Source organism: Malus sylvestris, chromosome 13 (genome assembly GCF_916048215.2).
Source record: "Malus sylvestris chromosome 13, drMalSylv7.2, whole genome shotgun sequence".
Classification (NCBI taxonomy): Eukaryota; Viridiplantae; Streptophyta; class Magnoliopsida; order Rosales; family Rosaceae; genus Malus; species Malus sylvestris.
In genome coordinates this window covers 3715468-3730645 of record NC_062272.1, presented here as the reverse complement: position 1 = coordinate 3730645, position 15178 = coordinate 3715468, and the positions used below count along the sequence as shown (strand labels likewise).

Here is a 15178-nt window from a genome sequence, read left to right as displayed (position 1 = left end):
GTCCAGTCTAATCCGTTACAAACTGCATTTGTTCGCTCCAGTGATCAACTAGCCGATGTGTTCACCAAGCCCCTTCCTTCTTCTCAACTTGATCATATTCTCTTCAAGCTTGGATCCAGAAAATCTCTCGATCCAGCTTGAGGGGGAGTATTGAATATTATTGAATATTCTTTAAACCCTAATAGCTGTAAAGCTGTGTTTAGCTAGGGTTTAGTGAGCTGTGTTATTCCCTCTTCTGTGTAAAGCTTGTTAATAAGCTGTAAAGCATGTGTTAGAGAATGTGGAGGTCATCATACTCTCATGCTTGCTTAGCTGCCATTGTCCCCCTCTCCTCTCTCTTTCCCTATTATTCTTCTATTTATGCTTAATCTTGTAAACTGTTTTGATAATGAAATATACATTAAGGTTTTCTATAAATATGGACTCCTGATTAGAACTCAGTAGGTTCATATATGTAGCCAAAGATATATAAAAGTATAATATACACAAATGACTACTTTGGGAAGGGTAGTGACCATTTCTGCTAGCTTTCTGTGTGTGTTCTTTGTCTTAGTTCTCATTAAGATCCTTCACAAGCTATGGTGGACTCCGCATCGCATTCAGAAGCAGATGGCTTTGCAGGGGATCAAAGGCCCTCCTTACAGACTTATTCATGGAAACACCAAGGAAATATCCGACATGATCAAGGAAGCTATGAGCAAGCCGAAAACTTTATCACACGACATATTTCCCACAGTTCAACCTAACATGCACACTTGGACTCAGATATATAGTAACTAACGATCTCGTGTTAATTATGGTATGTTAGTCTTAATTTTAAGGTGAATTGTGGTCATCTTGTTCGACAGGAAAGAATTATCTTCAATGGCAAGGCTCTCAGCCTCAGTTGGTCATAACGGAACTTGAGTTGTGCAGAGAGATACTGAATAACAAAGATAGAGCTTATCCGAAAAGTGAGCCCACCGACTTTTTAAGGAAACTGTTAGGAGATGGCATTGTGACAACAGCTGACGGTGAAAAATGGAAAAAAGTGCGGAAGCTCGGCACCCATGCCTTCCACGGAGAGAGCTTAAAAGTAAGTTTTTACAACTACCGGTACTTACTCTTTTTGCAAAGATTACTGAAGCCAAATTTGTCAATAGCATCGTGGTATTGTTTTTCTAGAGTATGTTTACGGAAATGGTAGCGAGTGCGGAGACAATGCTTGAAGGGTGGAAAAGTTATGAAGGAAAAGAAATTGAGGTGTTTGAAGAGTTCAGGTTATTCACATCAGAAGTGATTTCTAGAACTGCATTTGGCAGCAGCTATATAGAAGGACAAAACATTTTTGGGATGTTGACGAAGTTAACCCCCTTAGTTTTCAAAAGTTTTTACACAATCAGGCTTCCCGGCATCAGGTAACCATTTTTTTTCGTTTAACTAAATCTTGAATTGGGGAACTCATTGATAGACCTGTAATTTCTGTCCATTCCACTTCTCCGGACAAAATAAAAGATCTCAGTACAAATACAAAACTTGAATTGACACAAACTTCCCTAGGCAACTTGTTTCTCGAGAAGGGACATGAATTCACAAGAAGTTTATGGAAGATTATTTCTGTGCTCGCATTTAGTCTTTCCATTTAATATTGCAGCCAGTTTTTCAAAAGCAGTGATGAGATTGAAGCAGAGAAACTTGAGAAAGGAATACATGCCTCCATAACAGAGATTATTAAGAAAAGAGAAAAAAAGTCAATGGGCGAAGGACGAGACAGCTTTGGGTGTGATTTTCTTGGATTGCTTTTGAATGCTCACCATGATGCCAATGACAACCAGAGGATTTCGGTGGATGATTTGGTTGACGAGTGCAAGACGTTTTACTTTGCAGGACAAGAAACCACTAATACTTCGCTTGCTTGGACAATCTTTCTTCTCGCGCACCATACAGATTGGCAAGAGGAAGCAAGAAAGGAGGTGATGGAATTATTCGGCAAACAAACTCCAAATCCTGATGGCATTGCCAAACTGAAAAAGGTAAGAAAGACAACAACTCAGTTAATTGCTTGTTTAAATGTCAGAAATATGTTCTCAATTAAGATTGGATATCCTGATTTTATTATCTATTTTTCGGGTTCATGCAGATCAATATGATCTTCAACGAGTCTCTAAGGTTATATTCCCCTGTTGTTGGTTTTGTGAGGAAAGTTAAAAGGGAAGTTAAACTTGGAAAGCTCATTGTTCCTGCTAATTTTGAATTGTTTGTCCCAAATCTAGCACTTCACCGTGATCCTCAAATCTGGGGAGAAGACGCGCATCTTTTCAAACCAGAGAGATTCGCGGAAGGGGTTGCTAAAGCAACTAACAATAACGTTGGCGCTTTCATACCCTTTGGAATAGGACCTCGAAGTTGTTTGGGATTGAACTTTGCAAATACTGAGGTCAAGATTGTTCTGTCCATGATTCTACAACGCTATTCCTTCACACTGTCTCCAGGTTACGTGCACTTGCCCTATCCCTATGTGACGATTCACCCACAACTTGGAGTTCAGGTAATGCTACACCCACTTTGAACTGCGAAGGCCGGAATTGCTCATAAATCTTGCACTCGGTAGTATCGAGCAGCTGGACGTTGATGCCTTTGGTCGTTCGGATGTGCTTGCTACCTTGTAAATGTTGGAAATGTGCCATAAAGTCAATAATTTGATTATACTTTACGAACATTTCACATGTTAAACTAATCTAGTTTAATATAAAGAGCAAATATTATTGTTTAAAGCCGTCTCATATAAATATTATATGCTTAAATGATAAGTCAAAGGAATATGTAATTGGGAGAATGTGATCTAAAGAAGTTAGATTCATAAGACCATTCTCTTTCGTATACATATCCTAAATGTTCTTGATCATATGATTGCCAATTGAGCATTAACAGTCCGTTAAGATCAGTACGTGCTATGTCTTCTCTCAGGGAGAGTGATTGGTCTCGAGTCATTGGTGTGACTGACACCAAGACAAGTAGATAGGTGCTCAATAGAAAATGAGTCCACTAAACGCGATCAATAAGAAGTTCTCATACTCATGTCACATGAGAACTCATGGTTGGGATAATGCAAAGTAATACTATATGATATGATTAAGAATCTTTGGTCAGAGTATGAATGTGATTTAGGAAGTCGTTCCAAATCACATTCAAGGTAATCATATAAGTAAATGAATCACATTTGATAGTTAACATGAATAAACTATCAAACCAAACAATGTGGTCAAGAGTATTGTATTAAAGAAAGACCGTATTGCATTGTAATTTTAAACTAAATAGGTTCTCCACCTCTTCTGATTAGCTTGGGTATCCATGATATACTGCTAGGTGTCACTCATGGTTTGTGGAAGCCCTAAAGGTGTATAATCACTAAAAGGAGAATTGAAAGTAAGTTTCAATTCACAATTAATTTGAAGAGTTCTAATCGCCCACTGCCTCGCTAAAAGGAACCTAATGGATTGCACACTGTGTAAGGTAATGATTGAATGATATAACGAAGATAAGTAAGGACAATTAAATAGTTTAATTGTATATGGTAATGATTAATTAAAAGTTAATTAATCTAGAATGAAAGGTTCATTTTAGGCCTTAAGTTAGTTTTGGGTTTCGGGACACAAATGGGTTTTGGTCCACAAGGCACATAAGGTTTAAGTTGTGTGACAACTAAAACAAAATGGGCAACTAACCCACTAAAATAAGGAGGCCGGCCATGCTTAGAGAGGGAGTGGGTTTTGAACTTATTACAAGTTTGCCACTCCAATGAAGGTAGGTATAAATATGACTTTATAGCATTTTATTCATTAGGGTTTTCTTGAGGAAATTGGAGAGAACAAAAGCTATTCTTTTTTCTCTCTAGGAGGCCGGCCACCATGGGGAATTTACTAGCATCTAATTCTTCCATGGTCACTCATCTTCTTCCTTAACCATCATTGGTGTTGAAACTTAGAGGTCTCCAACTTTGGGGACTTTTGGAGAACCAAATTCTTCCATCCATATCCAAGAAGACATGGAGCCAAGAAGCAAAGTTCCTCCATCCAAATCCATGGAGCCAAGGAGCAAGGTGACAAAGGAAAGAAGACCCTCACATGGGTGATTAACCTTTGCTAAGCAAAGAGGTGCTTCAAAGGTATAAAGTTTCGCAACTCACTTTGTTTTGAGTTGAGTCTTGGTTCACCATAACTACTAGGATTTGAATTTCATGGGTTAAGTTTTGTTTATGAGTGCATACAAGCATGATTCCGCCTTTTAATTGTTAATAGCATGCATAGATGTTGCTCAAATGAACTTGTTTTCACAAATATTTCCTTCAGTAAACAATGCAATTGATAAACTGATTGTAGCCCTCAATTATCATTTGAACCTTTTCAAGCTGTTCCATTTTAGTTGGTAGCATGTTAAGATAATCTGTCGAAGATCTTTCGTTTGTTTGGTTTGGTAGGGAAGTCTAAACATTTCTCATTTCGACGGTCATGCGTACGAGTTGGGGTGGCTGTGAGTTGGGTTATAAGGAGGGTAGTTTTGGATTATGGTTGGGTGTGTTTGCACCTAAAATATACCCATTTTTACTTATTTGGGCAATTTGGGTAAAATATGGCATTTGGAGGATTAATGAGCAAAAAGACTAACTTGGAAGATATTTAGCTATCAAGTGGGATAGGTTGGCACTATAATATTGTTTCTCCCATTTGTTTTGGTGGTAGAGGTTTGCCAAAAAAATTGTTTAATCAAGACAAATGCATGCTTTTTCATGCAAGTGGATGAAAATGCACCATGAGAGCTTTCAGACAAGGAACATGTGAAAGAGTCAACTTGCTTCTTTTAAATGTTAGTTTATTACAAGTGGGAAGACATGTGCTAAAAACATGTGGTGGAGATACAAGTTTCTCTTTTAATATTGTTTCTACATGCAAGTTGGCAAATGCAATGCAAGCTGCCCAAGCAATGAAATGCAAGTTGCCCAAGCTTCTTTCGGGCAAGTACAAAGATCTCAGCAAGGGGGCTCTTCTAGACCTCTATATAAAGAAGCAGATGGAGAAGGATTATGGACACTCAAACAACCAAACAAATACAAGCACAAACTCTGCTCAAACCAGATTTGTCTTCACGAAGCTGTACTCAGCCCCCAAACCTTCATCCTTTTCAGGATCAGCCCTCACAAAAGCCATCTTTTGTCTAGTTTATTAGCTCTACTGCTCACTTGTAATATCGATCTCCTTTATAGTTTTCATGTACAACTCATTTTCAGTCATTTAAATTACAAGCAATCTGCAATATTAGTCACTTTCCTCTGTCATTTACATTTCCGAGCAACCTTGTCATTTACATATTGTTCTATCTCTCCATATAAGTAAAGTCCTTATTTTTAAGGCAAAGAAATAACCTTGATTTGAGCAACTCCCACTCAAATGGCACAATCTCTTGATTGGAAGTCAAAAGGCGCAACCTTAATCATTCAAATCCCGTCTACTAGCGGCATCTAGTAGTGGCACGCCTGCACCCACCAATCTCGTATGTGAGCAAATCCCCGGTATGCCCGCAAGGCCCATTGCGGATTTAGGGAGCGAACAGGGTGTACATATATTTACAGTTTATTTTAAAAAGTTGTGTTCAAATATTAAGTTGCCTGAAATTATAACTAAAAAGAAAAATCACGTTCTAGTAAATGCAAGAAAGTAGACAACAACCAAGCACGGTCGGTTGTTTGAATCTTAAAACGCTATTGCGCTTGAATTTATGCAAATTTTCTGTTAGTTCTAAATACTCCATATAAGTTGAATTTGTGACATACATATTATATATGCATTATTTTGATTCACTAATGAATTAAGGAATTTCAAGAGTCGGGCAAAAGATTAATACAAGCACCGGAAACTGCCAGATTAATATTGATTGCACTGCATTGTGCGTTTGTTTGTTCATTCAAACTTGACTTTTCCAATTTCCTAGTATACGGGGACTCTATGCATGCTCATTAAGGTTTTGAATTTGAATGGCATATTAGAGCATCTCCACCAGTTGGTGGAAGGCAAAAGCATGCAAGTTGCCTTCTTGAATAGTACTTGTCCTTGTGTAACATCACCCGTTTAAAAAGGGTAAGGGTAAGGGCAAGTAAATTTATTTTTATTTTTGTATGCTTTGAAAATAAAATAATTGTTTAATTCTAATAAATTATTTCACATATAAAGCAAAAACATAGCATTGCAACAAACATAATTAATTGAAAAATAAAGCAAAAAACTCCCATAATCATATAACCAACTATGAAATTGAAACAATCTAAAAAATTCTAATTTTTAATATTTTTTTTTCAATTTTTCTGATATCATATATATATATATATATATATATATATATATATATATTATAGTTTTTAATGTTGGATTAATCATGCCTGTTGTTTTTCAAATTGATTTAAAATCAAAGGCACCAAATTGCGTCATGTGGTGCAACAGTAAAATTTTTAAATTTTTTTTACTGTTCGGAATCCAACAGTCTAAACCCTCTGACCGTTGGAAATCCACCGGTCCATATTCAGCCACATCATCTAGCCGCAGTAGGGCCTACAGTTGCAGGTTTTGTCTCTGACTCTCCCTTCTCGGTGAGTGTGTTCACGCGCTTGATTTAAAAAAAAAAAAAGTTTGTGATGACATTAGCTTGCTCGAAGGAGTAAGCCAGGCTTAAGATGGCCGGGCATTTGGCTAGCAATGGTTGGCCCACCACTTGCCTTTGGTTTATTGGACTGCTAGAGAGGTTTTTTTTTGGATAGGGGCAACATTGTTGCCTTTGCCTTTGCCTTCCACCAATTGGTGGAGATGCTCTTAGGAGAGAATTTTCAGTATATCTGGAGCACGAGTTAATACACTATGCATCATAATACAAGTATATGGACACTTGACAAAAAACAAACTTTTGTTCCACATATATTATTACACAGCTATATTGACCGTGTTTCGGTAACTTAGAAAAATCTCTCCTCCAATGCACATGAAAAGTTGTAACTTTTTATTTTAAATTTAACTCAATTTCTCTCCAAATCATTATACAAGGTAAAGTCATATATTACTCTGTAGTCAAGTGCAAAGTCATATTAAATTAATATAATGTGAGAATAAAAAAAAAATGAGTTGAAACTTTTTGTATAAAATCCAAGTACTTTTTGTGCCTAATGTGACATTTTAGACCATCTTCAAAGAAGACACCAAAAGTGTGCCAGATAGGATAAAAGGACAACAATTTTTTTCCAACCGAGGAGTTTTATCTAACTTGGATTTGACGCCTACCATCCCAGGTGTTTGTTTTGTTAGCAAAGCCCAAAAAGTCAAATTCCTTCCATTTGAATTATGGATAATGTTAGGAAGACTAACTTTTTTTAACTAAATGACATGATTGTTAATGATTAAATTATTACTTAAACGTTAATTAATATATTTAATTTTTATTGGTGACACATCATTTAATTTACAAATTTAACTTAAAATTTTAGTCTCACTACCATTATCTTTGAATTATTTAATAAAATGCCTCTCACAATACACCAACCACATGAAGTTCCCAAAACAATTTACACAATTTTGTACAATTTATATAACAGTAGGACCCACAATATATGATAAAAAATAATTTGACACATCCTCTGAAAAAAAGAAAATTTAGCATCTAACTTCGAAGCTCTCAATTAAAATTTGACAACCTATATTTAACATCTTTTTTTTTTTTTTTTTTTTTTTTTGGAAAATCTCAACTGTACGAGGGTAATTTTATTGATAACGAAAAAACAAGTTACACCTAATCATGAGGGGACATAAACCTTAGCCCTCAAGTAACATCTTAATTAGAGATGCTAGTAGTTGTTGGAAATCCTAGACGGGACTGAACTCTATGTTTGTGTTTAAGGACCATTATTTTATACACCCTCTACTAAACCCTACCAATTTGTCAACACATTATTGGGAGATTATTTTGATTGTAGCAAAGAAAAGGCCGTGATAGAGAAAGTTTAGCAAATTTGATAATCTTGCAATGTCATCGGTGACAATTTTTCTTTTGGATTGTAGTAAGTATTCGGACCTTGGGACAAAACTGGCATCTTTATCATCTGTGTTAACAATGAACAGCAACTAAAACCTTATAAATATGGACTTCTGGTGAAAACTCAGTAGGTTCATGGACATAGCCAAAGATATATAAAAGTAGAATATACGAAAAATGACTACTTTGGGAAGGGTAGTGATCATTTCTGCAAGCTTTCTGTGTGTGTTCTTTGTCCTAGTTATCATCAAGATCCTTCACAAGCTATGGTGGACTCCGCATCGCATTCAGAAGCAGATGGCTTTGCAGGGGATCAAAGGCCCTCCTTACAGACTTATTCATGGAAACACCAAGGAAATATTCGACATGATCAAGGAAGCTATGAGCAAGCCGAAAAATTTATCACACGACATATTTCCCATAGTTCAACCTCACATGCACTCTTGGACTCGGACATATGGTAACTAACGATCTCTGATCATGTTAACTATGGTCCGTTAGTTTTAATTTTAAGGTAAATTTTGGTCATCTTTATCGACAGGAAAGAATTATCTTCAATGGCAAGGCTCTCAGCCTCAGTTGGTCATAACGGAACTTGAGTTGTGCAGAGAGATACTGAATAACAAAGATAGAGCTTATCCGAAAAGTGAGCCCACCGGCTTTTTAAGGAAACTGTTAGGAGATGGCCTTTTAACAACAGCTGACGGTGAAAAATGGAAAAAAATGCGGAAGCTCGGCACCCATGCGTTCCACGGAGAGAGCTTAAAAGTAAGTTTTTACAGCTACCGGTACTTACTCTTCTTCCAATGACTACTGAAGCTAAATTTGTTAATAGAATCATGGTATTGTTTTTCTAGAGTATGTTTACGGAAATGGTAGCGAGTGCGGAGACAATCCTTGAAAGGTGGAAAAGTTATGAAGGAAAAGAAATTGAGGTGTTTGAAGAGTTCAAGTTATTCACATCAGAAGTGATTTCTAGAACTGCATTTGGCAGCAGCTATATAGAAGGACAAAACATTTTTGAGATGTTGACGAAGTTAACCCTCTTATTTTTCAAAAGTGTTTACATAATCAGGCTTCCCGGCATCAGGTAACCATTTTTTTGGTTTAACAAAATTTTGAATTGGAGAACTAATTGATAAACCAAAAGATCTCGGTGCACGTATAAAACTTGAATTGACCACAAACTTGCTTAGGCAACTTATTTCTCAAGAAGGGGACATGAAACAAATTTGATTGTTTGTAGTCAACTAGTCACAACAAGATTTGTGGAAGATTACCTTTGTACTTGCATTTAGTCTTTTGGTTCAATGTTGCAGCAAGTTTTTCAAAAGCAGTGATGAGATTGAAGCAGAGAAACTTGAGAAAGGAATACATGCCTCCATAGCAGAGATTTTTAAGAAAAGAGAAAAAAAGTCATTGACCAAAGGACGAGACAGCTTTGGGAGTGATTTTCTTGGATTGCTTTTGGAGGCTCACCATGATGCCAATGACAACCAGAGAATTTCGGTGGATGATATGGTTGACGAGTGCAAGTCGTTTTACATTGCAGGACAAGAAACCACTAATACTTTGCTTGCTTGGACAATCTTTCTTCTCGCGCACCATACAGATTGGCAAGAGGAAGCAAGAAAGGAGGTCATGGACTTATTCGGCAAACAAACTCCAAATCCTGACGGCATTGCCAATCTGAAAACGGTAAGAAAGTCAGCAACTCAGTCAACTGCTTGCTTAAATGTCAGAAATATGTTCTCAATTAAGATTGGATATCCTGATCTGTTATCTATTTTTCGGGTTCATGCAGATGAGTATGATCCTCAACGAGTCTCTAAGGTTATATTCCCCTGTTGTTGGTTTTGTGAGGGAAGTTAAAAGGGAAGTTAAACTTGGAAAGCTTATTGTTCCTGCTAATTGTGAGTTGTTTGTCCCAAATCTAGCACTTCACCGTGATCCTCAGATCTGGGGAGAAGACGCGCTTCTTTTCAAACCGGAGAGATTCTCAGAAGGGGTTGCTAAAGCAACTAACAATAATGTAGGTGCTTTCATACCCTTTGGAATTGGACCTCGAAGTTGTGTCGGATTGAACTTTGCAAACACTGAAGCAAAGATTGTTTTGTCCATGATTCTACAACGATACTCCTTCACACTGTCCCCAGGTTACGTGCACTTGCCTGTTCAATATGTGACGATTCACCCAAAACTTGGAGTTCAGGTAATGCTACACCCACTTTGAACTGCGAAGGCCGGAATTGCTCATAAATCTTGCACTCCGTAGTGTCGAGTAGCTGGACATTGATGCCTTTGGATGGTGCTTGCTACCTTATAGACAGTGCAATGGATAAACTGATTATAGCGCTCAGTTATCATTTGAACCTTTGCAAGCTGTTCCATTTCAGTTGGCAGCACTTCATAAGATAATCTGTCGAAGATCCTTCGTTTAGTTTGGTTTGTTAGAGAAGTCTAAATATTTCTCATTGCAACGGTCACACGTATGGAAAATAAATATATAATTAATGATTTTATTCATTGCACAAAGGCTTATATTTATACAAGTATATTTTTGGTGTATAAGTAAGAGTCGTATATAGGAAATACAACCAAAATCAAATTATACTATTCATTCTTGATTCTTAGGAGATACAGTTGACTTTGACAAGACTTCTTCTCTAACATCCTCCCGCAAATGGTTGAGAGGAGACAAGTTTGGACCGGAGTAGAAGAAACCGCAACTTAGAAAGACCTTTGGTCAGTACATTCGTACGTTGATCTAAGGATAAAATAAACTATACTTTAAGTGCACCAAACGTAACACATTCACGAACAAAATGGTAATCCAATTCAATATGCTTTGTGCGAGCATGAAAAACTGGATTGGCTTCCATGTAGGTGGTACTGAGATTATCACCAAAAAGATAAATGGGAGTAGAGACCACTAGCAAGTAGGAGACCCAAAGAGATTCAGCTCAGGTGTGAGCAAGAGCACGATACTCAGACTCTGCACTAGAATATGAGACAGTAGGCTGCTTTGTAGACCTCTAGAAGATGTGATTAGGACCAAGAAAAAGAAGATAGCAAGACGTTAACCGATGTGTCTCGGGATAACCAGACCAATTGGCACCAGATTAGCCATGAAGAATAAGTGGACCACAATGAGGCCAAAACACAAAGCCCAAGTCTAACGAACCCTTAACGTAGTAAAGAACACGTTTGGCAGCAATCAAATGAATCATAATAGGACGAGCCATAAACTGAGTAATATGATTGACCATAAACGCAATATCAGGATGAGTCAAAGTGAGATAATGTAAGGCCCCAAGAAGGTGATGAAACTCAGTGGGATCAAAAAAATGAGTACCATCCTGATTAAAAAGTTGTGACCTGGAGGTAAAAGGTGTAGTAGCCGGCTTGCAGTCAAGCATGTTGGTGCTTTTTAGAAGATTAAGAGCATACTTGGTTTGCGTTAGTTGAACTCCGGAGGAAGCATATTGTACCTCAATACCAATGAAGTAATGGAGAGGACCAAGATCCTTAAGCCCAAATTCAGAATTTAAAATGGAGATAAACAGTTGAATGGCGAAAGATTGCCGATAAGGACTATGTCATCCACATATAGCAACAAAACATAACACACTTGCCTTAATGAAAGAATAAATAAGGAAGGGTCTGCCTGGCTTTGCTGAAATCCATGGCGCCATAGAAAGGAACTCAACCGTGAAACCAAGCTCGAGGCGCCTGTTTGAGACCATAGATAGCCTTATGAAGTTACAAAAATGCAAAGGAAAAGAGGGATCAGCAAAACCTAGGGGTTGAGACATGTAGACATCCTTGCACAAGAACCCACATGTAAGAAGGTATTTTTTAACATCAAGTTGAAGAAGAGACCACCCTTGAGAAACAATAAGACTCAGTACCAAACAAGTAGTAGTGGGTTTAACCACTAGACTTAGTCTAATTATAGTCAAAATTAAATTGCTGATAATAGACTTTAGCAATTAATCGGGCCTTATAACGGTCAATAGTGCCATTGGCATGTCGCCTAATCTTGAATTTCCACTTACAACCAACCGGGCTTTGGGACGGATGAGGAGGGGCCAGAGACTAGTTATGATTCTTTAACAGCGCATTAAACTCATTAATCATCAGTCAACGCTACCCACTCTTCAGGAGAACGAACAGCCTGGGTGTAGCAGGTAGGTTCCATAGGAGAAAAAGAAACCATGGCAATAAGAATTGAAGGAAGAGGATAGCGAATAGTACCATCGGAGCGTTCTTTAGGACACTGGATACTGACTTTGCACGGGTAACCATGTGATGGTGATTGGTAGCAAGGGCAGACTCGAGCAGAGGAGCTACAGTGGAGGATTGGGGTGATATGTGACACACGCACAAATATATAAATACTAGCTTTCATGCACATGCTATGTTGCGCTACGCGTAACTTATACATTTTAAATATATTTATATGCATGAATTGCTTTAATAATTTTTTATTTCATTATTTTCTTTTTTTTGTAAGTCAAATTAGAACATAAAAAAAACGCGATCATCATCACTATCTAATGTAAACAAAATGAAACGTTAAATAGGAAAATACTGAAACTTTTACTCATTTTTTATTATATTTTCCTTTCATTTCCTTTTGACACCATCGCACAACTTTCATGATTTTGCTCTTTTTTTTTTTATATTTTCCTTTCCCCTTGGGCACCAGCAACTTTTACTCATTCTTTCATTTTTTTTAATTCTTTTCTCTCTTTCCACTTTCTCCAAGTATATAAAAATAATAATAATAATAATAATAATAATTAAAAAATACTGATTATATGACGAAATTACCCCTACATTATTTCATGCATTATTTTGAGCTGTTTGTGAATTTTTTTTGTTTGGGAGGCATTTTTGTCCCATTCTCTTTTTTTGTATGTATGTATGTATGTATTTATATATATATATATATATATATATATATATTATAGAAATATAATCAAGAGACAAATATATTTACAAACATTTTTACACTTCTTAGTAGCCTTTGGTTTATATAACATTCAACGGTCTAGATTAAGATATGATCAAAATACGAATAATCCATTAATCAACAAATAAGTATACGAACCGTCAGATGGTGTGAATTCAAGTATTGGCTAACAACGCTCCAGAAATTAGTTCCATTGGAGAAGGCTACCCCATCAAGAATTACTTCCTTCTGTAGTACTAAGAATCTCAACAGAAATTGTTCTAGTAAAAAATCAATAAACATAAATCCATGCGTCTTTCTTTGCAGTAGATCTTGTCTTTAACTATACTAGTTCTATAATTTTTGATTGCCATATGTTATATGCCCTTATCTTGCATCAAAGAAACAGATGCTCTATCCGGTATACATAGCCGGTGCTGTTCTCATGTACAAAAACACTTTGCAATGATTGAGTAAGCTCAGCTGTAAACTAAATTATAAAAAAGCAAATTAGGTGGCCTGACTTCCCAACAACTCTGAAAAAACAAATCAATAATCCGTCGAAGATCTTTCGCTTTGTTTGATTTGGTTTGGTTTGGTAGAGAAGTCTAAATATTTCTCATTGCAATGATCACACGTACACGGTGGGGGTGGGTGTGAGGTAGGTTTACTTACAAAATTTCATATATATATGGTATAAATTAGATTGGGTTATAAGGAGGGTAGGTTTGGAATATGGTTGGGTGTACATATATTTACAGCTGAACTAGTATAAGGCCCTCCTTACAGACATACTCATGGAAACACGAAGGAAGTATTTGACATGATCAAGGAAGCTATGAGCAAGCCGAAAAATTTATCACACGACATATTTTCCATTGCTATTAAGTGATTTTCACACTCTTTTTAGATCTATATATACCCATTTTTATTTCTGATGGTCGATTAAATAAATCAAACAAAAACAACATATATGATTAAATAAGAATATATGAGAAGCTAATGACATGGGTTTATCATTTTTCATATTACACCCTTATCCATCCAAGATAGCTAATCATACAGAGAGGGTGTAAAGAATTTGTTGTGGCCAGCTGCAGATATAAGAAGACTCGAGATGAAGTCCATAACGTTGGATTAAATCGTCATTTCATGTTGGATTAAGAAAGTTTTCAAATTTAATAATATGGCTACGACTTTAATTAAAAGACGCCAAGGACCCACTAATTTGCCACCAGCAAGTTTTCCACAATAATGCAAAGTGATCTAGAAGGATCAAAAGTGGGATTAAGTTAATTAATCTGTGTTAGCAGTCTGAGATTTCGGGAGCTCTGTGCGAAATTCATAAAAGGGGCCCTTCTTATAAGATATCTTAAAAAAATTTGAACAATGTATTGATGTTAAAAAGCAATGTCAAAATAAACTTTGTGATTCTTTTTCTTTCAGAAATAACCTATCAATAGCTCATTTTTGAGACTGAGTCAATTGTTCAATTTTTCTTTTTCTCTGACGCTTCAAGTAGCCAAATTGATATTTTCTAGTAGGTGTCATCTTTTATATCTCAAACAATATCACAATAAAATTATAGTAAGTATGAACAACGAAACCTGATAGTCTGCAATACGTGTGCGTCTATTGATTTTTTGTGACTGCTCTCCTCTTGATTTTGCCCTGAAAAGTACAAAAGAAAAAAAAAATTATAAATAAGAAATACCCAAATCTTCATATTCCAAGTCAATATACTTAAATTAGTAAATATCTAACTTTAATCGAAGTCTATATCATTCTGATCAATTGAATTGTCTTCATATTCGAAAATTTCTCTTCAATTTCATGAATTTATAAATTAGGATTTACTAAATTGTGGAAAAAAAGAACAATAGGAAGAGAGAAGTAAAGTAGATTGCAGCGGGAGTGATGGGAATTCTGACACTGGAGTCTGGAACTGGAACTGTGGTGTGAATTGTGAAAGAAGAAAAAGGACAATGATTGTCTGCCCTTTAATTTTTCATGCCCTTTCATGCTTTCCTATTTTATGTGGTCACGGTTAAGCCACGTTAACATTTTATATTATTTTTTATAAAGATAATAAAATAAAAATAAATAGTAATATAAAATATTAACGTGACTTAACAATGACTACACAAATAAAAAAGCATAGAAGGGCATGGAAAA

The 15178-nt window shown here is 36.3% G+C and overlaps 1 protein-coding gene and 1 pseudogene across 1 annotated transcript in view; both read left to right on the top strand.

Annotated features, from left to right (window-relative positions):
• The first annotated feature begins 417 nt into the window (after nucleotides 1-417).
• LOC126594952 (cytochrome P450 CYP749A22-like) lies at nucleotides 418-2728 on the top strand (annotated as a pseudogene).
• A 5465-nt stretch (nucleotides 2729-8193) lies between these two features.
• LOC126594948 (cytochrome P450 CYP749A22-like) overlaps nucleotides 8194-15178 on the top strand; it is a 41151-nt gene continuing 34166 nt past the window's right edge. The window contains exons 1-5 of the mRNA XM_050261238.1: nucleotides 8194-8506; nucleotides 8588-8814; nucleotides 8904-9136; nucleotides 9366-9744; nucleotides 9851-9872. Of these exons, the coding sequence (XP_050117195.1) occupies nucleotides 8224-8506; nucleotides 8588-8814; nucleotides 8904-9136; nucleotides 9366-9744; nucleotides 9851-9872 (1144 nt within the window). The 5' untranslated portion in view covers nucleotides 8194-8223. The remainder of the gene's footprint in view (nucleotides 8507-8587; nucleotides 8815-8903; nucleotides 9137-9365; nucleotides 9745-9850; nucleotides 9873-15178) is intronic.